This window comes from Suncus etruscus, chromosome 20 (genome assembly GCF_024139225.1).
Source record: "Suncus etruscus isolate mSunEtr1 chromosome 20, mSunEtr1.pri.cur, whole genome shotgun sequence".
In the NCBI taxonomy this organism is placed as follows: domain Eukaryota; kingdom Metazoa; phylum Chordata; class Mammalia; order Eulipotyphla; family Soricidae; genus Suncus; species Suncus etruscus.
The window spans coordinates 2,844,310-2,867,836 of record NC_064867.1 but is presented as its reverse complement, the minus strand read 5'-3'; the positions used below and the strand labels follow the sequence as shown (position 1 = coordinate 2,867,836).

The 23,527-nt window shown below is 44.0% G+C and overlaps 1 protein-coding gene across 1 annotated transcript in view; it reads left to right on the top strand.

Annotated features, from left to right (window-relative positions):
* Positions 1 to 23,527, top strand: part of ITGA9 (integrin subunit alpha 9) — a 329,022-nt gene that overhangs the window by 292,304 nt on the left and 13,191 nt on the right. The window contains exons 24-26 of the mRNA XM_049766467.1: positions 9,247 to 9,372; positions 13,033 to 13,152; positions 16,280 to 16,381. Coding sequence (XP_049622424.1) covers positions 9,247 to 9,372; positions 13,033 to 13,152; positions 16,280 to 16,381 — 348 coding nt within the window. The remainder of the gene's footprint in view (positions 1 to 9,246; positions 9,373 to 13,032; positions 13,153 to 16,279; positions 16,382 to 23,527) is intronic.

Genomic DNA, 23,527 nt, shown 5'->3' with positions numbered 1-23,527 from the left:
CACTTTGCTTCCAACATGCTTCATTATCTGTGGAAGGAAAACATTTCTGGCATGCCTGTCAAGTGCTCAGATGACATATTTACATCTCGATCTCTAGTTCAAGAAAATCTGGCCACATCTGGAAATTCTTTGGTGACATTGCTTTTCTGAAACTACATCCCATCTGTATCGTTTTAACTCCAGTAAAAGGCCATCCTGCCATGTGGTATGGGCCTCATCAGGGAGACTTGTCTTTCCCTGACTGATTGTAAAGGATGCCTCATGGGGGACTTGTGGGGGACTCGTGGGGGACAAACTTGGTGGTTTGCTGGCCTACACACTCAGAGAATGCAAGGGGACATCAAAGCCTAGAGTTGGTAGAATCTTCCTTCCAGGAGTCCACATTGCAAGGAGCCCTGGTGTCCAAGCTCTACCCTATATTTTTTAACACTAACACTCTGATCTTTCAGACCTAATTCAGCATCTCATGTGGTCAACAACATGAAGAGATTGGGGAAAATGCATTTTTAGAAGATAATGTCAATTAGAAGTCACTCTCTTTTCCATGTTTTTAAAAATGGAATTCTCTAAGAATTCAAGGGCACTAGGGTTTTCTTATATTTCCTGCTGCTCCTACTATTAGGACTATTTTAGTTTAAATAAAAGAGCATGGCTATTTATTTGAGGATTAAGATTTAGGATGTGCAGGAGGTAGAGCCTCATATTAACTCTTCTACTGTGATTTGCAGTGTTTTTCTTCTTTGTCTGTTCACATGAACACATCTCTAGCTCTACAAAAGAGGTAAATGTTAAGCTCAAAACTTGCTGAACTCATAAACTAAGAACCCATAACTCTTAGAAGAATCTACTGAAGGCTGTCTCTGAGAAACCCTAACCTTCACAGCATGGTCATACATTCAAAACTGTGTACTTAACCTTAGACTTCATTAGCCATAGAAAGTGAGCATCTCGTTATAAGAAACTACTCGAGATATTTATTGCTGCCTTGATATTAAAATGCATCTTTAAGACCATCACTTCATAGGAATTTAGGGTACATGCCTTACCTGCCTACCCAGATTTGAGCCCCAGCACCAAGTAGCCTCCCAAGCATCACCTAGTGAATGAAGTATAGTCCTAGTGCCCTTGAGTACCACTGGGTGTGACTCTGGAGGCTGCCAGGGTGGCACTGGAGGCCTGAGCTATATACTATGTCCTCAGGCCCTAGCATTAAACTGAAAGTCTATTTGCTGAGAATCACTGGGGAGATGGCCCCAGATCTCCCAAAGCACCACTCAGGAGGTTCCTAAATAAATAAACAAATAGATAAATAGCATCATTGCAGTTGAAAACAGAGATCAGCTTTGGGCTTCTACCCCCTTCTAGATTATTCTGGGTCTTGGCATCATAACTATGGTCTAGAACGAAGGGTTAGATATATGAAAATGTTTGTTTGTCCTATTACTATTAAAATTGTATCTTCTTTGACTATTACTTGGCCAATACAAGGAAACAGTGGTGAATTATAATACGTGCTTTTTAATATTGCAAAGAGCTCTAGAAAACTGTAAAAGACCACCATTGCCTTGCACCAGTAGCTCTCACAGATCTTTCCAGCACTAAACATCTGAGATCAACCTAACCAGTTGGTAACATTTTCCCAATCATTTTGTGAGTTCTGTTTTTATTTGAAACTTTAGAGGCCTGCAGTTAATCTCACCAAAGCCAGTAGAGTAGATGTTTGGCCTCTTGGGATGGCAAAAAGGGCACTTCCCATCTTTCGATTTCTTGGTTCCAAGTGTAGACAGTAGGTAATTGAATTAGCCAAGCAGGCATTCACAACATGCTCAAAAGATTTCAGACTCTGGGGCGTGTGAATTCAGAGGAGCAGGTGGTCACTTGGGGAGAGGGTTCATGTTTACTCAGTTGCCATCAGCTGTGACTGGCGTAACATGATCTGTAGAAGTGGCCCAGGAATGGAATGGAGAACATGAAATCCATGATGAGCAGATCAATGTGAGCTAACATGAAACAGATGCCTTTCACGAATGAACCTTTGCCCCCTCAGCTCCAAGTTGCCTCAACAAACATCTCTTTTAGATCAGACTTCACCCCAGACCCTCATGGGTGAAGGAAGATTCTGAGCTCGGCTCATGTAGTGGGGGTAGGGACACAGCTGATGTAGAGTTTGTTCCTCTGCCCACTTCATCTCCCTTTCTCTGTTATCACCTCTGCTATGTGTCAAGGGGTACCAAACCAGGGACACTTCAGCCATTCATTAGAGTCTGGTCAAGGAGTGAAGATCTTGTGGTTGTACTGATGTGCCACTTATACCAGACACTGGAAATGGAAGATTGATTCACCTCTCAGCAACTGTCTCCTCTAAGGTTTGCCCAATATACAAATTATAGTAAATCCTTTAGTTCTGAGCTCACCTCTTTCTCCTCATCCTCTTACTTCCCTGTTTCCGGTTACTATAACTCGGTATTTACCCAAAGCTTAACTCACATTCACATCCTGGGCCTTCTAGACTCAAATTAGCCATTGGTACCTACAGATATGTTCTGTTTCCCTCTGTCTAGAAGAAGCCCCCTTCCAGCCCTCTCTCTAGAAATTTCTTTTCCCCTCTGAGACCATCTAAATCTCCAGGAGGCAAGCTGACTTGGTGAAGAGAGAAACTTGTCTACAAATGTTTACCATTCCCATAAAAGCCCCCACTCTAAGGGATGTGAGGGGTGGGGGCTTGGGGGAAGGGATGTGGAGAGACAAAGAGCTAGTGCTTAGTATATTCAGAAATACTCAGAATAAAGGGCAAGAGCCATAGCACAACAGATAGGAAACTTGCCTTGCAAGCAACTAGCACTGATTCCATCCCTATCATCCCAATAGTCCCCTGAGCACTGCCAGGAGTGATTTCTAATTGTAGAGACTGGCCTGAAAACTGACTAAAGGCTCCTCTGACCAAGGCTAACCCAGATTCTACCACTAAGTCATATCCATAGTCTCCTTCTCAGCCTCACAAATGCCTCTATCTCTTGTTTTCAGTTTGTACTTGGAGGTGTAGGGGTGGAGTTGCATGGAAGGCTGTGATTAGTGCAAAGGGAAGGTATGACAGAGATCCAGGGGAAAAAATGTCCTATCACTGTTTACTAGTGTGCTGAATCTCTCTACTCCGTTCACGTGTTTGACAAAAAATTCTTCTAATTTATTTTCGATTCCAGTGGTCCTCTTCCAGCTCCAAAGGGGCCCTGCAGATAAGCAGTTGTGTTCCAGGAAGCATCTAGGCTCAGTCCAGTGACTACTGGTGAGCAAGGGCAACGGCCACAGAGGGATGTCCACAGTAAGACACCGGAGTTGTCTTCAGCATGAGGCAAAAGTACTGCTTCCCTCTAGCAAAGAGACTGCTTAGAATCAATCTGGGAGTTGGGTAGCAGGCCATCAACTTCTCATCTCCACCTTGAGAAATTAGGCGACCCTTTTACTTCGTGATGAAAATGCACAGCCTGTGACGTGGAAGGGGGATGGACTCCTCCAGACCATGTGTGCTGTTTGCTCATGCCTGAAAATCCACTGCAGAATTCCTGCCCCAGGCACTGATTGCTGCCAACCATTAATCATATGATCTCAGACGAGTGATGGAGTGAAGAGTCCCTGGGTCCTTATATGGGAGCTGAGGCCCCAGACCGTGTGATCTCAGAGCAGCCTCCAAGAAATAATATTCCAGGGTGTTCTGTTCCCCTTCCAGCCAGAGACTTCATGGACCAGGTGCCAAAGTCTAGGCAGGTTTTTTTTTTAAATCCAAAGTGACAGAAACTGAATTAGGAAGTTCTATGATAGGACAACAGGTAGAAGATTTGCCTTAAACATAGCCAAGTCAAGTTCGATCCCTGTTTCTATATAAGGTCCCTGAGCACAGAACCAGGTAGGAAAACTCTGGGATTGCAAGGCTTATCAACCAAGGGTTCCTTCGCTTTATTGGGGTAAGAACATATGGGCTGGTTCTACCCCACCTGCACCACGGTGACTCCTGCCCCAGCTTTTGCCTCCCAGCATGCAACATTGCTCTGGGACAGGGTGGCCCGTCTAGCCTGGCTTTGCTGCCTGCCAACTGCAGGGTTCTGACCAGTCATCTATCTCTCCTGGCTACCCAACTTCTCAATCTGTAAAATGGGTGTAGCTCTAGCACTACACATACATGGCATCATGGGCACTTGGGGGCCAAGTAACTGAAACCATGAAGAGCTCAGAATCTAGCTAGAGGTGAGGGCAAAGACTTCTGAATGCTGTAGGATGAGTATATGGATCCGACCAACCTGACCAAGAACCCCTTTTCCTAATGGCCTGTCCAGGGGCTGAGTGAGTCCATCTGGGCCAAACATGTAGCACCACACAACCTCGAATCTTTCTTGGGAAGAGGACTGCCTCAGGCCTCCCAGAAGATCATTTTCCCTGGCCAGAGTGATTTCATGTGACCGCAGCGAGCTAATACAATCAGCCAAGATCTCTATTCACCGCAGACTTAGTCTCCAGTTCCCTTCTATATATCCCACCAGGGCTGATCAGATGTCACCGCGATCACATCATAGTATCCTTACCCTTCCATTCAAGGCTGCTCTCCTGAATCATTCTTCCTGCCTTTCCTGTCTTCCAGCCTACTGCTACCATATGAGGGGGCATTGGGCTGCCCATCCTGCCTCCCTCTCACTCCACTCCTGCATTTCCTCTCTCAGTCTAGAAATTTGGAGCACCAATCTGTAGAGCCAGGAGGCACTCAACCAGGCCCCCCAATTTTAATTAGGGATTGGGCATTCGACAAGACGAAGAGATCCTGCTTTTCTAAAACAGCCAAGCCAGGTTTGGGTGGTGTCTGTGGCCAGATTGGCTCATCATGGGCCACATTGGCCATGGGAGGGTGAGAGGGTTGGAAACGTGCTTCCTAGTACCTTCAGTAAGTGCCTTTGGGTGCATCCCAGAAGTGCATTGTGTTAGCAGGCACCTCTGACTCCCACGGGAGAACTGACTGCACTCCTGTTTCCAAGGAACACACCATCCCTGGCAGTATGTTGCCACATGTGAACAGAGTGTGACCCATCACCGATACCGCACCCCAACTTTTTCAGGCAATCTCACAAGAGCCACAGGCAACTGCGATTATCTTTGAGGTAGGGGTCCAGGAATTCACCGGAAAAGAGCCAGAGAGAACTTTCTAGAGGGAGTGACATGTTCTGTATCTTCCTCAGGTTGGTGATTATGTAAGTGATTTCAGTTGTCAAAATTCATCAAGCTGTCCCTCCAGGGACAATGTAAATTAGTCAATATAAATTTTAGCTTAGTTTGAAAAAATAGTAAGTTCAGGGGCTAGAGGCTAGTACAGCAATATTTTACGTGTTCCTGACTCAGCCAATTTCCAGCATCCCCGTGGCAGCCCTCAAGGCTCTCCGGGACTTCCTAGGATGGCTGAGATATCCCCAGTACTGTAAGGTCTGAGCAGTAAAAACTGCATCCTCCGGCCCATGATCTGAAACCCTACTTAGTTAACCAGAAATCATCAGTGAGGGGCCAGAGCCATAGTATGGTGAACACGATGCTTGCCTTGCATGTGGCCAACTTGGCATCCCAACTGACCCCCGGAACCTGGAGGACTGAATCCTGAACACAGTCAGGAATAACCCCTGAGCACTACAGTGTGTAGCCCAATAAAAACAACAACAACAACAACAACAAAAGGAATCACCAGTGAGACCTCCCTAAAAACAGCAAGGAAAATAACCAACTCTTCAAATGTTTACTTTTCACTTGCATATTTAAAATTATATAAGAATTAGATATACTTTATGTTGCACTTATGACTTTCACAGATCTTATTCAAATGTAGATCTTTTGAGATCTATTTTTTTAACAAGTCATGCTTTCAGTCAGGTTTCCAGAGCATATCATCTTTAATGCATCTAATTTATTTAAAATGCAGAACATTTCGAATTCATGTTTGATGTGGTGGCAGTTACTGAAAGACATGAATTCTCATTCCCATAACATTGTAGCAGTTGTTTTTCTCATTGATCTTACAAGTGACATTCATGAGCTTCTCAACAGAAGCATTTGAGAGGGTTACTTTCTGAAATGTGCTTTGAAATGATTATCATAGCTTAAAATAACTGCACCCCAGCAATAATGGCTAGATCTATGTTCATTCCTTTTGCCTCTTGCCCCTTCATTCTCTCTAGTGGCCTCTAAAGGTATCCCAAACCAGCAGGGGATTTGCCCATTTTGTGTCTTCTCATACTCTTTGTGATTCAAATAAAACCAATGAGAAGGTATCAAATTATACAGTTCTGTTAAAGGATAGGTTGGATTTTTTCACCACTTTGGAAAAGACCAGATGTTCTCTCTTGAACATCTCTCTCTTTTCTCCCTCCATCTCTCCCTCTCTCTTTCTCCTCTCATCTCTTTAAGTTTCTTTCTTTCTTTTATTTTTTTCTTTAAGTTTCTTTCAATAAAACACTTTGCTTGAAAGAGAGAAGGAAAAAAAGAAAGAAAGGGAGGGAGAAAGAAAGAAAGAAAGAAAGAAAGAAAGAAAGAAAGAAAGAAAGAAAGAAAGAAAGAAAGAAAGAAAGAAAGAAAGAAAGAAAGAAAGAAAGAAAGAAAGAAGGAAGGAAGGAAGGAAGGAAGGAGGAAGGAAGGAAGGAAGGAAGGAAGGAAGGAAGGAAGGAAGGAAGGAAGGAAGGAAGGAGAGAGGGAAGGAAGGAAGGAGAGAGGGAGGAAGGAAGGAAGGAAGGAAGGAGGAAGGAAGGAAGGAGGAAGGAAGGAAGGAAGGAAGGAGAGAAGGAAGGAAAGAAGAAAGAAAGAAAAGAAAGAAAGAAAGAAAGAAAGAAAGAAAGAAAGAAAAAGAAAGAAAGAAAGAAAGAAGAAAGAAAGAAAGAAAGAAAGAAAGAAAGAAAGAGAAGAAGAAAGAAAGAAAGAAAGAAAGAAAGAAAGAAGAAAGAAAGAAAGAAAGAAAGAAAAGAAGAAGGAAGGAAGGAAGGAAGGAAGAAGGAAAGGAAGGAAGGAAGGAAGGAAGGAAGGAAGGAAGGAAGGAAGGAAGTAAGGAAGGAAGGAAGGAAGGTAAGGAAGGAAGGAAGGAAAGAAAGGAAGAAAGATAGAAAGAAAGAAAGAAAGAAAGAAAGATAGAAAGAAAGAAAGAAAGTAAGAAAAGAAAGAAAGAAAGAAAGAAAGAAAGAAAAGGAAAGAAAGAAAGAAAGAAAGAAGAAAGAAAGAAAGAAAGAAAAGAAAGAAAGAAGAAGAAAGAAAGAAAGAAAGAAAGACATGTTTCAAACTATGAAAGGCTGGGGGGCTATTCCTAGCTCATTGCTCAGGATCACTCTTAGCAATTTTGGAAGAGGGAGAGGGGACCCACCTGGAGCTGAAGACCTTTCAAGGCCTCCCCCATGCCACCATGTAAACTAGCACTTAGAGCAAGTTCCGGGTCCCACGCTAATAGTCAGCTTTATTTAGAAATAAATCATCTGATATTTTATCAGACATATATCATAAATCCTGGAGTGCATGTTCAGATCAAAGATAAAACATTATTTTGGGTGCCAGAGAGATAGCATGGATGTAGGGTGTTTGCCTTTCATGCAGAAGGTCATCGGTTCAAATCCCGGCATCCCATATGGTCCCCCGTGCCTGCCAGGAGCAATTTCTGAACGTGGAGCCAGGAGTAACCCCTGAGCACTGCTGGGTGTGACCCAAAAAAAAAAAAACACATTAATTTGACAAGTTGGGGGCTTGCATTATAGTTTTTGATATTAAAAATTGTCATTATTAGCTCTCATGAGCAGTTTCTTATGTAAAAGTTGTTTTTTTTTCTTTTCTGAGGGGGGACTATGAGGGGAAAGGACTTCCCCAGCACTGCCTAGCAGCAACTCCAGACAACACTCAGCCAGGCCTGACATGTGATTAAACCTAGCAGTGGGGTGCTGCGCAGGTTCAGAGTCATGTTTTGGATGTTTGCATGTTTTGGATCCCATATGGTGCCAGAGATCAAACTCACAGCCTTGAACACACACAGGCATGTGCTCCAAACATTACACTGTCTCTAACCCCCACATAAATATTTTAAGGTAAATACCTTAACCGTGGATGAGAACAAATTCTCTCCCATGAACAAGAAGTTGAAGAATTTATAAATAAATGTATAAATAAATTCCCTCAAAGTCATTCAAGACAATAGAGATGAGTTTAAAGAGGTGACTTGGAGCATATGGGCTTTTAAACACAATCCTGAATTACGAATTCCCAATTAATAATTCTGTGCTTTGTATTTAGTTTCAATTGGCGTTATAAGATGTATGGTTGTTGTTTCTTTTTTTAACAATTCTTCCATTCAGGCATCAAAAGGATCATGATATCGCTAAATCAGAACCAAAGACCAGCTACTTCATTGTTTTGAATTGTTCTCCCTATAGTACTGCTGTTGGTATTTGAAGCAGAATCAGAAACTCACACAGAGCTCTCTGTCATAATAAGTTTCTATATGGGTTGTGCCTGCTGTCCAGCTGTGTTTGGGGTGCCAGAACCCCAATATTAAGTGATATTACATATGCACAGTGTTCTAGATGGGATCCCAGAACCAATCTTCTTAATGCTCCTTCTCTCACGCTGCCAAAGAGCTTTCCCAGCATTTATGGGACACAGCTTGAAAGACCAGCTGCACCTCAGAAGACCTAGTTTCATACTTGATGCCTTGACTTTGATTGTTGGACAGTGATTGAAGCCAACCCTTGCTCTCCTTATTCACATGAAGAACATCCTTGCCTACCTCATAGTTACCATCTAGTTGTTTATAAATGCACTTTGGAAACCTTCTATTTCAAGGTTGCCTTGTTCCTTAGGATTTTCTTTTTTTTCTAGTTAGTAGGGCTCATCTGATGTTGCATGCTATCTCTTTTCAATTGCGTAATGACTCAGGACTGGAAAATAGTACAGTGAGTAAGGCATTTACCTTTTACACAGCCAGTCCACCTTCAATACCCTGGGGTTCTGAGCACCTTCAGTAGTGCTCTCTGAACATAGATGAAGAAGGCATGATGTGGCCCAAAAAGTCCCGCGAAGATAAAAATACAAATCAGTTGCTTAAGGATTTAGGAGCCATATTTTCTGTTATTTGGACCTGTTGATGCTCCTTCTGCCAGCTTTTACACCTTTGTTGTCCCCCAGAAAACAGGCAAGGGAAGAAATGTTACAGTTGAGTCCTCCCACTAACACCTCTCCTTTTTTTTTTTTCAGGTCAGTCAAGATAAAGGAAACTGTTCTTTCCAGAAAAATCCAACTCCCTGTATTATCCCTCAAGAACAAGAGAACATCTTCCATACAATATTTGCCTTTTTCACAAAGTCGGGAAGGAAAGTCTTGGTAAGAATTTGCTTATGTGTTGGGTTTGCCCTGGTGGTCCTTCCTTGGAAGGCAATTCTGACACTCTTTGGCATTATTATTTCTCAAATCTGGTTTTCATCAGTTGGCTTATAAAATCACAAGGATGGTGATAAACCCCTATGTGTCAGCCTGAGGTTTCCAACAAAGTGTTAAATTTACATGTCAAATTCCAGTGCCTGGCAAAAGGGGAACTTTTGAAACCCACCAAGCACAAAGTAAAATGTTTCTCCCATGTGTATGAGTCTAATCAAAAATGATAATTCTTCCTGAATCATCTGGTTCTGCCTCATATTAATATGCCTTTCTACAAACTGAGAAAAGGAAAAAAAAGTGAATAGGACCCAGGGACCAAATGATCTCAGGAGCATAGTTTAGAAATAAAAAAAAAATTGGCTAGCCCTAAATACCCAAACCAAAGTCAATGGCAATAGGACAAAGAGACCCAAACTCCAACAAGCTAAACACAGAAGGGACCTGTTACAGTGGTAGTCCTGGAAGCTAGAGGTGGAGGTATGGGAGGTATGCTGGGAGCTATGGTCAACACTGGTGGTAGGAATGGCCCTAATTCACTGTCACTATGTGCCTGAAACAAAACTGTGAAAGATTTGTAATTCACATTGGTCTCATTTGAAAAAAAAAAAGTCATTTAAAGAAAAAAGAAATGACAGTTCTTGATGCTAGAGCAATAGTACAGCAGGCAGGGAGGGCCATTTGCATTCCATGTGGCTTGACCTGGGTTTGATCTCCAGCCTCCATATGATTCTCTGAGCACTTCCGGGAGTGATTCCTAAGTGCAGAACCAGAAGCAATCCCTGCAGATTTCCTGGGGTTATGTTATAAAGCAAACCAAAAGAATAATGAATCTTGTATACCCACATTGACAAACTGGCAAGACCTTATAAAATGAAGTTTTTCTGTATTCTATGACCCAGCTTTATCTCCAAAAGAAACCAATTTGGGGGTTTTTTTCCCCAAAATACATTGATAATTATGTTCATAACTATATCACAATAGCAGCTGAAATCTGGTAACAATCCAAATATCCATCAATAGGAGAATGAACAAACAAGAATGGGATAGTTAGTCCTATTCTGGATTAGTACAGAGCAATGACAATTAATAGTGTGCTAAACAGTAACACTAAACACAAGAATATCAATGACCCTCACAGACATGAGACTGAGCAAAAAAAACTGGAAGAAAAAACATGAGTGGCTGTTTACTCTGGGACAGTAGTTGCTTTTGAAGCAGTTGGATCCACAGATGGAGTCTGCAGATGAACAAGAAATTCTCACATCTTGATCAGGTCAAGTCAAGAAAAAAGATTGTTCCTTCCAGAAAATTCCAACTCTTTGTACTATCTCTCAAGAACAAGAGGACATCTTCATCCAATATTTCCATACAGTATTCCATATAATCACAAAGTCTGGAAGAAAAGTCTTGGTAAATGAAAAATTCGCTTATGTGTTGGGTTTGCCCTGGTAGTTTTTCCTCAGAGGACAATTCTTGTCCACAGTTGAACAACAAATTCTCACATCTTGATCTAAATATAAGACTATGTAAACATGCATCACATTTTTAGGACTTTTAGGGTATTTTCTATTTATCAGTTATACATAAAGTTAAGAAAAGGAAATGGAAACTATAGAAAAGAAATCATCGGGCCCGGAGAGATAGCACAGTGGCGTTTGCCTTGCAAGCAGCCGATCCAGGACCAAAAGTGGTTGGTTCAAATCCCGGTGTCCCATGTGGTCCCCCGTGCCTGCCAGGAGCTATTTCTGAGCAGACAGCCAGGAGTAACCCCTGAGCACCGCCGGGTGTGGCCCAAAAACCAAAAAAAAAAAAAAAAAAAGAAATCATCGTTTCCCTAAACTTCTCTTTCTGACATCTACTTCGCACCTTATTTCTACCTCAGTTTGTCTCATTTACTCTTCTTTTTTCTATGAGACTGTCATCCACCTCACCACCACCTCCCAGTCAGAAAGTTAGAGGTTTTGAACTTGCAAAGTCTCATGATGCAGCCTCGAAATCCCTAAAATTGTTAGATATTGTGTCCTCTAATTATCTGGCACACACACAAAGCTATGGCTGAAAATTTTACTCACCCCTTAAAACTCCACCATGAAAGCAGGTACATTTAAGAACTTAGAAAACAGAAGAGTTCCTCTTCTGTAACTTAAAATTGGAGTTTAGGTTTCTAGTTAAAAGGGGTTCTTGGGGCCGGAGAGATAGCATGGAGGTAAGGCGTTTGCCTCTCATGCAGAAGGTCCGTGGTTCAAATCCTGGCGTCCCATATGGTCCCCTGAGTCTGCCAGGAGCGATTTCTGAGCATAGAGCCAGGAATACCTCCTGAGTGCTGCCGAGTGTGACCCCAAAAAAAAAAATAAAATAAAATAAAAATAAAAGGGTTTCTTAATCTGACTTTTGTTTTCTTTTTGACCCTTTTTTCTTGAGTCATGTAAATTTTTTTTTTTTTGCTTTGATTTGACCCACACTTGGCAATTCTCAGGGGTTCCTTTTGGCTCTGTGCTCAGGAATTCTTCTTGACGGTTCTCAGGGGACCATTTCAGACACTGAAGCTAAAACCTGGGTCATCCACATGTGAGACAAGTGCCTGACTTGCTGTACTATATCCCTAGCTCTCCTTTTTATGGCAATTCATGCCATTTTAGCCCTCTAATTTGTTTAGCTTCAAATATGGACATAAATGTGTCTTCACCTCTGCAGAGGCAAAAATTACATGTAGTGTAGACACTGCATCTTATGCTTTGAACTCACAAGAATAAGGCTTTTAAAATAAGTTTTCCCTGGGCCGGAGCAGCATAGCAGGTAAGGCATTTGCCTGACTTGAGGCCAATACAAGTTTGATCCCTGGTGTTCCATATGGTCCCCCGTGCCTGCCAGGAATGATTTCTGAGGAAAGTCATTCTCCAGAGTAACACCTGAGCACCACCAAGTGTGGCCCTCCAAAAATAGCAAAAAAAAAAAAAAAAAAGTTTTCCTTCTTTTGGGGGCATTACTGGGGTTTGTTTGTTGTTTGGCTATAGCTGGCAGTGCTCAGGACTTACTCCTGGCTCTGTACTCAAGTATCACTCCCAGCAGAACTGTGGGATCATAACCACAGATTTACAGATTTACATATGGGGGATTGAACCCAGGTCAGACACAAGCAAGGCAAGTACTTTACCCACTACACTGTCTCTCCAGTCCAATTTTTTTTGTTTTTGTTTTTGGGCCACACCTGGTAACGCTCAGGGGTTACTCCTGGCTGTGCGCTCAGAAATCGCTCCTGGCTTGGGGGACCATTTGGGACAGTCCGTCCTAGACCGGTGCGCGTTAAGCAGACACCTTATGGCTTGCACCACCTAATATTTTTTTTAATGATTATTTCTCTCAGAGAAATCCTGTTTGGAGATCAACTGCTTTATTGCCAGTTGCTTGCCTCAAATGCAAGTTCTGTGCCTCTGGAGAGGGAAATCCATCCATGGCCCTCCGGTGACAAAAAGGCATCATTGCGTCTGCTTAGGTCCTGCCTCTAGAATAGTCAGAGAGCACACTCGGAGACCTCTGTTCTAAGACAGGGTCTGCCGTTGGTTTTATGCTTAATACAGTTGAACAGTTACTGATTTTTCTTCTCAGGACTGTGAAAAACGGAGCGTTTCTTGCCTCACAATGCACTGCAACCTGAGCGCACTTGCAAAAGAAGAAAGTCGAACTATAGACATTTACATGCTGCTGAACACAGAAATACTGAAAAAGGTAAGACTGAGGAGATGCACATAAAATCCTCATGAAAATGCCTGTGTGTGTGTGTGTGTGTGTGTGTGTGTGTGTGTGTGTGTGTGTGTGTGTGTGTGTGTACGCATTCAAGTCTCTCTTTAGCTTCCAGAATTCCCTGGGACTTTGTGAAATGAAGATTTCTGTGAGTGCAGCATGAAAAGCGAGACTTAAGCAAGCTTCTCTCTGCCATGAGCTGTTCCTGGTCCTTTCTTTCTTTTTCCCTCTGGCCTCACGGTCTGGCCCAACAGGGAAGCTTGAGATTTTATTGTTCGCAATTTAATAAGCTTTAATCTGAGGTTTTGGACGTGATGATTTTTTTCAGTTGTCATAGGGCTTCAATTTGTGTTCTGCTACCATTACAAACCTGTTTGGTGGCCGGCTCATTACTGAGCAGCCTCTAACATGGGCAGTCATTGTCCTTATTACTGACGATTTTTAACAGGAGAAAGACTGAGATTGAGATCAAATTAAAATCTGAGGTAGGGATTTACAGTGAGTAGGATGTTTGCCTTGCACAAGGATGACCAGGATTCTATCCTCTGCATCCCAACTGGTCCCCCTGAGCCCTGAGACAAAATTCCTGTATGCAGAGCCAGGAGTAAATGCTGGGCATAGTTGGGTAGAGCTGAAAACTCACACACAAATCTAAGGTGATAGTTCTGGATTGAACATACAGTATCTTCTGACACACAGAGCCACAAATTTAACTAAACTGTTGACTTACTAAGAGATACTGTGGATGCAAACTTGCTCATTGTTTTGTAGGCGTATGGGGCAGTCCTACAGAGACAATTTTGTTGTTCTTTCGGTTTGGCTTGGTTTGCTCTTTCATTTAGCCACAGTTAAATTGCAAAGATATTCACTATTGGGTTCCAAGCACACAGTGTTTCAACACTGATCCCTTTATCACCTAACTCCACCAATGTCTCCCCACCCCTGTTTGCTTCCCACCCACCAGTCTGCTTCCATGAAAGGCACTTTCCCCTCCTTTTTTTGTTTTTGCACTATAGTTTTCAGTACTGTTGCTGATAGGGCATAATATATTACATGCGGCACCACCTCCTCCTGGTTGAGTGCTTCCTTCCACCAGCTGTCACTTCCTCCCTGTCCTTGACCCAGCCCCCTTAGGTGGCATGTTTTCTACTGAGCACCAGTTCTCAATTCTTTATTTTCATTGTTTTGGGGCATTAATTATTTCATCATTATGTCTCTTTATCTTCCACATTTTAGAGAAATTATTCTCTGTTCATCTCTCTTGCTCCAACTTCACTCAGCATGATACTATGCAGGTTCCTCCCTGAAGCAGCAAATTTCATGACTTTATCTTTTCCTTTAGCCAAGTAATATTCCATGTTGTATATGTGACATCATTTCTATATCCCATCATCTTTTCTCGGACACGGGTTGTTTCCAGATTTTTACTATTTTGCATGGTGCTTCAAGGAACAAAGGTATGGAATTGTCTTTTCTCTATTTTTGACTTTCAGCCCTTGAGATCTATTTCATGAAGTGAAGTTGCTGGGTTAAGTGAAAACTTAATTCCTAGATTTTTTTTTAAGAATTTTCATATAGTTTTCCAGAAAAGCTGGGCTAGTTGACATTCTCCTCCACAGTAATAAAGATCGCATTCCTCTTGTGTTCACTCCAGCAACTGATATTCTTATTCTTTCTGATGTATGTCAGTCTCTGTGGTGAGAAACTTCACAGTTTCTCTTCGTTGTTTTTATCTTTGATTTGTTGTTATATCAGCCTGATCATTAGGAACGCAGAGCATTCGTTTTATGTGCCTTCTGGCCACTTGCATTTATTCTATGAGGAAGTTTCTATTCGTCTCTTCTTTTCATTTTTGATGGAGTGAGGTGATTTTGCTCTGATAAAGTTCTGAATCAGGGTCACACATGAAATAATCCAAACCAGGCTGAGGGTGAAACATGTGTCGTGTGGCAGTCATCTACCTCATATGGAGTGCAAGTGGACTGCCAGAACTGCTGTTTTTATTGAATCCAGAGACCACCCCTGTGTGGAGGAGTAAGGATAGATAGCTCAGACTATCCTGAACCAGTCCTGCCCAGGTTCACAAGTAAGACAATCTCTGTTACAATCCAAGTTATTAAAAAAAACATGGGAATCAGAGATGATCTTTGTTTTAGGTAAAATAAGGTGTAACCTAACACATCGGGGTGATTATTTTCTTTCCAATTAAGACTAAGGTTCTGGCGGGCCTGTCTCTCTCTTCCACATGGTGGAAAGGTCCCCAGACTAGTTTTTCATCTCTCCATCCTGGTTTGGATTATTTCCTGCAGTGACCCTGTTCCAGAACTGCTTCCTCTTTACCCTCAAGGATTGGGGTGAAAGGAATTATTTATACCCTATGACCTGTGCCCTTCCATCAGGGGCATCCCAAGGAGAAGGATGCCTCTCTGCAACTCCTTCCAGAAAGTCAACCATTCCCTCCGTGTCCAAGTTCATTCTCTCTTTCAAAGGAGCCATTTCTCCATCACCTGCTCTGTGGCCTTGCGTGTGACTGAAGCGTCTGCATCTGCCTTCTTGAGTCTGCTTCCCCTTCCAGCCCTCCTCCTCATTACACCACAGCCTAGTTCATACACCAGATATGCTCTTGCTGCTCTCCACTGTTCACATCCCCACAGAGAGAAACTCATGAGAAGCAGCCCTTATCCTAGAATAGTTTGCTGGAAGAGCTGAGAGAGGGTTCAGAGTGCCTCATGTGAAGGGCTTAAGGGTTGTGGTTGGGAAAGGAAAATGCCTGAGGGAATATAAATCAGACTCCAGGCCTAGATTTGTTGTACACCATGGAACATCTTTATTTATATGCAAATGTCTACCTCTTACTACTGGAAACCACAGCCTGTGAGCCTGCGAGTGTTGATGACAAAACTGCAGCTTCTCAGCAGCCACCATGATCAAAAGGAGAAGAGAGTGGAGTGGGGAGGATAGGGGAGTCACTACTTCTGTGGCTGCCTGGATGGTGGGAGGGTAGGATCTAGTCCTGTGGTTTGCCTTGCCTGGTCTCCCTGGAATCTCTGTTCTGCCTGAGCCCATGGCCCATGCTGCCACTAAAAACTCTTCCTATATTTGTCTCCCACAGGACAGCTCATCTGTCATCCAGTTCATGACCCGTGCCAAAGTGAAGATGGCCCCAGATCTAAGGGTGGTGGAAGTGGCCCATGGGAACCCAGAAGAGATGATGGTGAGTTTTGCTCATTCACTCACTCATTCACACACACACACACACACACACTCACACTCACACACTCACACACACACACACACACACACACACACACACACAGGCAGACAAAATACCACCTCAGGTAGAGAGATCCATATGACTTGGAGCAGGCTTGGTACTGGAAGTACAATCTGGATGGTCTAAGGAGGCCTACACAGGGTGTCAACCATCATAGCAAACCTAGGCCAAGCCTGCCAGGTGCCTGTGGAGAGCGTATAGCGCATGTCTGAGTTGAGATGAGTTTGTTCCTTCCAGGTCAGTGTGATGTGAACTGACCTAGGAACTGGCAGGAATTCACCCCATGAGAACTGGTCTAGGATAAATAATCTGGAAGTTCCCCCAGACAGGGCTTGGATTTCCACTCTGAAGCCAAGTTATTTTTATCTTTCTCAGACCTTTCCCTGAAACCTTACTTGCCTTTCCAAGCACATTACTCCATGTATAAACACAGGGTATCTCTTATTTGTTTTTATAAAGATGTTATTTGACTCGCTTTAAAAGGTCATATTTATTATTTATTTTACCACATATTCCCGCATTTTTCTATAAAACTAAGAGGAAAGGAATAAAGAAGGGCTGGGGGTCGGGGGCCAAGTGATCTTGGATGCATTGGCAGGGAAATAAATAAATAAGCACAGAACTAAATAGCCAAGCCAAAGTCAACGACAATAGAATCAAGGGACCTAAACTTTAACAATCCAAACTCAAAGGGGCTTACCCTGGCAGGCCAGGGGGCAAAGAGTGATGGTATAGGATGCACTCTGAGTCCACTGGTGGAGGGAGGTTGACACTGGTGATGGGAAAGGCCCTGACCATTGTATATCTGAAAATTAACTATGAAGGACTCTGTTGATCACAATTGTTTTAATAAAATTAAATTAAAAAATAGTAATAGAAGGTCATATATTAGCTCCCAAGACCCAGAGCCTTCTGTGGATATCCTCAACCTATCACTGTCCTTTTTTGGGGAGTTACAGGAGGATGTAAGTGAAATATTTGGGTGCAGTATACAGTGTGTTTGCAAGAAGGGCACAGACATTCTAGAATGCCCACAATGAGACCCCCATCAACGGGTCTTGCTCTAAGCCACATGCCACTGCTCCCTAAAGTGGACCACCTCCCGTGGGGTCTCATGCTTTCTTGAAAGAGTTGGTCTTGCTGTGACAGCTATACTAAGTGATCTATTCTGAAGCTGAGTGATAGTTCAGGGGCCAAGGATATAGACTGTGTAAATACAAGGCTTTGAATTTGACCCCTGGCGCCAGGTGGAACTCTGAGAACTATCAGGTGAGGCTCTGGTAGAACCCACCCCCTGCAGGGCCTGAACAGCCTTGCATCACGGAGTCCAAAGCATTGAACCACAGAATCCAATTGGTCCAAAGTCATTGTGGCCCCCTGAGCACTACTTAGGATTCCCCCTAAAGCAGCAACCAAGGCATAACTATGACTCTTACAAGACATTTAAGTTTTGATAACTAAGGAAAACTCAGTAGTTAGATACTATGGTAGAAGCTGACCAGAGCAGACTTCTCAGCTTAGGCTGGAAGGAGTGTGGTCAGGAGAGAAGTCCTGGGTAACTCGCAGGGAAAGCCTATCAGTCTTTGCCTTCTCTCTCCCCTTTTTTCATGGAAGGTTGATCCCCAACTCTAACAGAGAAGAAAGCAGGGATAAAGGGACCAATCCTGGGTTCGGCCCACCAAGGACCCCTATGGCTATCAGGAGAAAAGACTTCTGCCACTTTCCTTCTACCTGGTTGACCCATCACTTGTCCCTCACCTTGGAAAATAATGAGCCAGGGTTTCATGCACATGATCAATAGGAGAGGTTTGGAAGGTGCTGGTGGATATGTAAGAGCTCCTGGAAATGACTAACAGGTTTCCTGCCAGTGAAATCCCTAGTATAAATTGAAGGCACATTGCCTTCAATTAGAGAAGAGTTTCTTAGTCTTTTTCTAACCATGGCCCCTTCCAGCTTTTCTTTTCTTCTGATGGTTCCCTGGCCTACTGGTTGGCCCCTGAGACTCTGCTGAGCCCACACACCCCCATTTGTGAAATTTTTATCTGTGGCCCCCTTGGAATTTCCTGTCTGTAAGTCCCCTTTTTGAGAAATGCTGTGGAATCCAGACTTACTTATAGCCTCCCGTGTCTAGTTTCTGAGTCATCTGTACACCCCCCAAATCCTTCTGGCATTGATTACTGTCCCATGTGGCATGCTCGGGTAATACTTGCATTATCAAGAGACTTGGGAAGAGACTCTAGTTTCAGCTGACTTTTTCTTTTTCTTTCAGTATTTCCAAGAAAAAAAGGCATGTGTAATCCCATAGGACCTTGTCTCCTCTCCCCTACCCTCTAATCCCCCACTGCTGGCTTAGGTTCTATGACTTGCCATTTCAACCCAGGAGCGATGAAGGTGCTCTGTAGTCTGTTCCCAGCATTCCTGGAAGGAGGAGAAAGGATTTTCTGGGTAGGAAGGTTTATCTGTTCAGAACAAACACATTCCTCCTGCCTGATCCTTCAAGGGCCTGGCTCTGTGAGCCCGGTCCTCCGAGAGGAAATTTCCATCCAGGCTGACCACCAAATTTAAGTCAGGCAGTGTTGCACAAGACTAGATTCAGCACCAAACATTCATGGCCCTGGATTGAAGTTGAAAGTGCCCTTGCAGCCCATACCTAGGGGAAAGTGAGGAGAAGAAAGCAAGCTGACTATTGATTACACAGGGGTCAGAGTAGAGTGGCTGATGATTCTTTTCCCTCTCTCCTTATTCCCCTCCTGCCCTTCCTAGCTGTGGGCTTTGGGCTGCTCCCTGTTCCTGGCCATACTAGCTTAGTTGTAAGTGCTCATGTGTGCTTCCAGGAGCCTAAATTCTGACCAGCCTTGTTGGTTCATCATCAGAGCCAAGGTTCTTCACGTTATTTCTCTCTTTTTATTTATTTATTTTGTTTTGGGGCCACATTTGGTGGCATTCAGGGGTTACTTCTGGCTCTGCACTCAGAAATCACTTCTGGCAGGTTCAGGGAACCATATGGGATGCTGGGAATCCAACCCGGGTTTGTCCTCAGTTGTCCGTATGCAAGGCAAACACTCTACCACTGTGCTATTGCTCCAGCCCCATCACATTATTTCTTTATTTTTTCAATAATATCTTTATTTAAGCATCATGATTACAAACATGTAGTTGGGTTTCAGCCATAAAAAGAACACCCCCCTTCACCAGTGCCACATTCGCACCACCAGTGTTCCCCATCTCCCTTCTCCCCTATCCCCTGTCGGTATTCAAGACAGGCAGTCTTCTCTCACTCATTAACATTGCCATGATAGTTGTTAGTGTAGTTAGTTAATTATTTCTCTCACTGCACTTGCCCCTCTTTGTGGTAAGCTTCATATCATGGGCTGGTCCTTCTAGCCCTTATCTCTATTGTCTCTGGGCATTATTACAATAACGTCTAATTTTTCTTAAATCCCATAGATGAGTAAGACTATTCTGTGTTTCTCTCTCTCTCTTTCTCTCTCTCTCTCTCTCTGACTTATTTCACTCAGCATAGTAGTTTCTATGTCCATTCATGTAAAGGAAAATTTTGTGACTTCATTTTTTCCTGATAGCTGCATAGTATTCTATTGTGCATATGTTCCATAGTTTCTTTAGCCTCTCATCTGTTGTCGGACATCTGGGTTGTTTCCAGATTCTGGCTATTGTAAATAGCACTGCAATGAATATAAGTGTGTAGGAGGCCATTTTGAATTGTGTTTTTGTGATCCTAGGACATATATCCTTAGGAATGGTATAGCTGTATCATATGGGAGCTCAATGTCCAGTTTTTTGAGGAATCTCCATATTGTTTCCCATAAAGGCTGGACTAGACGGCACTCCCACCAGCAGTGAATGAAAGTTCCTTTCTCCCCACATTCCACAAGCACTGATTGTTCTTGTTCTAAGGTGGGAAATATGTGACCCGACCCACTATGGCAAGCTCACCTGAACCTGAACTTCTGATAGTCAGGTGACAAAACAGACCAAAGATCTTGATCTGTCCAACCATATGTTTCGACCTTTGGGAAACAACTACAAACAACAAAGCTTAGAAAACTTCCAGAGGGAGAAGGTGGTAGCTAGTAGTGGGCTAAGATGGAGTAGGGATTGGGGTCACTGACACCCTGACTCCCTTCTCACATGGCTGGAGAAGCAGGATGAATTCTCCAGCAAATCTGCGCTTGGGATCTCTGAAAACAGCAGAATAGATAACAAGCACATCAATCTATGGACCAATGGAAACTCCTTAGCTCTACGGAGTGGGTCACCAGCAAGAGAGATTAGCTCTCCAGCACCTGGGCCAGTCTAGATGAGCCAGCAGGGCCTCTGCGCTGTCTCAGGCTGTCAAAAACTGAAGAAGCAGACCAGGGAGGTGCAAGAACCCCAAGAACCCTGGATTTCCAGAGCCACTGACTAGGTGAAACCACTGGAAGGGCCTGGCCTCCTGCCCTGGACACAGCTGCCTGCCTTTGGCTTGTTTTGCTCTTGAGCAAGGAACCTTTAGCACTGACTGAGAGGAGACTCTGTCCCAAAATATGTGACCTGACCCACCATGCCAAGCTCAAAAGGAGGGTCGCTGGATACCCAGGACAGCTGGTCACTCATTTCCAGCATAGCTTCAGACCCTCACAAAAAGTACTTTCCCTGTCAGCTGGTAGGTGGACGAACCCTGCATCTTTCTTCCTCCTCTTCTCTCCTGTAAACACTGTCCCTCTTCCTGCCCCTGCCCACACACAGGGCCCCCCATTTCTCAGCAGGTGGGGGCGGCCCCGTAGGGGGTGTGGTAAACAGCCGGCCCCATTCTGAGGAGCGGCCCTTGGCTAAGGCGGCGGCCTCTGAAGCACATCATGTTCAGACCTGAGGTCTGTTGATTCTGGAACGCTTCCTGTTGTGATCTGGTCCCAGACCAGAGGCGAGGCTACTGTCAAAAAGAGAATTAACACTCCGCCAGGCCCCCAGGACCGCCCTCCTACTTCCTCCCTTCAGAGAGTGTCTGAGGAGGACCAGGAGACTTGGATGTGGAGACTCAGACCTCTAAATTCATGACACAAGTGACCCATTTTGGGACAACAAAGGCATGCGAGCCTGTCCAGCACATTCTGACAGGGCCAGGAATGTCTGGAAGCCAACACCCCACCCCTAGAGGCAGAGTCCTGAACTTCACAGTCTCCCAGCACTGACAGAAAACGGAGGTCTTCACAAATGCACTGAACCTTTTCCCCCATTTCCCATCACACACCTCCCAGCTCCCACCCCATAGGTGTCTGTGTGTGGTAGGGGCTGCCCAGATACCTACCATTGTCATTGATCTTTTCCTGGCCAGACCTAGAAGGGAGGAGCTTCCCTTTGGCTAGATCTGACAGAACCTTCCCCTTAGTCAGAGACACAGGCCAGGTGGCCCCCACTGTGATAGATTCAAGATCTCAAGGATAGCTAAGTCCAGCTAGGCTAGCAGTACTGTATAGAAGGCTGGAGGTACATGTTTCCAAAGACAAGAGGAGAAAATTAGCATTGGGAGTCTACTGTTGGGAGCACTTAATGGGCCCGACGCCATTTTGCCAACACTGGGAAGAGCAGGGGCACCTAATGGAAGCAGTAGGCAGGAAGCCTTGTGTCCAGTCCTACCAGTACTTCAGCCTGAAGTATAAACTCCCATGGTTTTCTTGAGGCAGTTCCTCATGTCCCTCTCCTCCTCCTGCTCCCTTATTTAACATCCTCATTGGCTTGCCAGCTTCTCTCTACAGCTGTGCCCTCACCCCATCCACTGCTCAGAGCTTCAGCCCTCCCCACTCACCAGCCTCTACCATCAACAGAAGCAACAGAGTGCCCCCAATCTTTGTTCTCTTCCCACAGCATTTCCCTTCATGCTAGGCATGTAGATCTTCCCTGGGGAAGCCACATCTCCTGCAATCCCTTTAGTGGGCTTCTTTGCACCTTCAACCCTTCTGTTCTGTTTTTGCGGAGGTTTTTTGGCTTTTTTGTTTTGTTTTGTTTTGTTTTTTGATTTTTGGGTCACACCCCACAGCACACAAGGGTTACTCCTGGCTCCATGCTCAGAAATTGCTCCTGGCAGGCTCGGGGGACCATATAGGAAGCCAGGATTCGAACCACCATCCTTTTGCATGCAAGGCAAATTTCTTACCTCCATTCTATCTCTCTGGCCCCAATTGTATATATTTTTATTTTGGTTTTTTGGGGGGTCACACCCAATGGCATTCAGGGGTTACTCCTGGCTCTATGCTCAGAAATCACTCCTGGCAGGCTCGAGGACCAAATGGGATGCCAGGATTAGAACCACTATACTTCTGCACGCAAGGCAAATGCTCTATCTCCATGCTATCTCTCCTGACCCCCTCCTGTTTTCTTAACCTAGTTTCTAATTATTTTTCAGCTCAGTTGCTCTGCAAAGTGAAAATTCTGTCACCCTTCTCTAGTCACCTCTCCATCTTAAAATGAGCATATCATTGGGAGGGGGGGGGGTCATGTACTCACAGGCCCAGGACCACATGCAGGTAGTTCCTGAGGCTACCACATGGAGTCGATACCCAGGATGCACCCATGCAACTACTCCATCATTTTCACCACAGCCTCCTCAACTCAAAGTATGTTATTCTTTTATATGACCTCTGGCACTTCGTGCCACTGCACGAACCTCTCCCAGTGGCTTCTTCATTCTCTTTGCTCCCACTCCACTCTGTGCTGGCAGAGTTTCTTCCTGCCATGCTCATGCCAGTCACAGGAGTTACAAATGCTGTTTTTTCTCTCTTTACTTAATTTTCTCTTATCTTTCATTTGTAGCTTAAGCAATGCCTCCTGGAAATATTTCTGACCCCCATACCTATCTCAGTGTTTGATAGCCATTGGCTCTTTCCCCAGTATACTCTCTAAAGCTGTAATTTTGTGTCTACCTATTTGATTCACCAGTATTCTCTGGGTGCTGGATGGATGGATGGATGGATGGATGGATGGATGGATGGATGGATGGATAGAAGGAAGGAAGGATGGGGTAGTCAACATATAGGCAGAGGAGATGGATGGATAAAAGAGATGAGTGTATAGAATGGTAAATGGATGAAT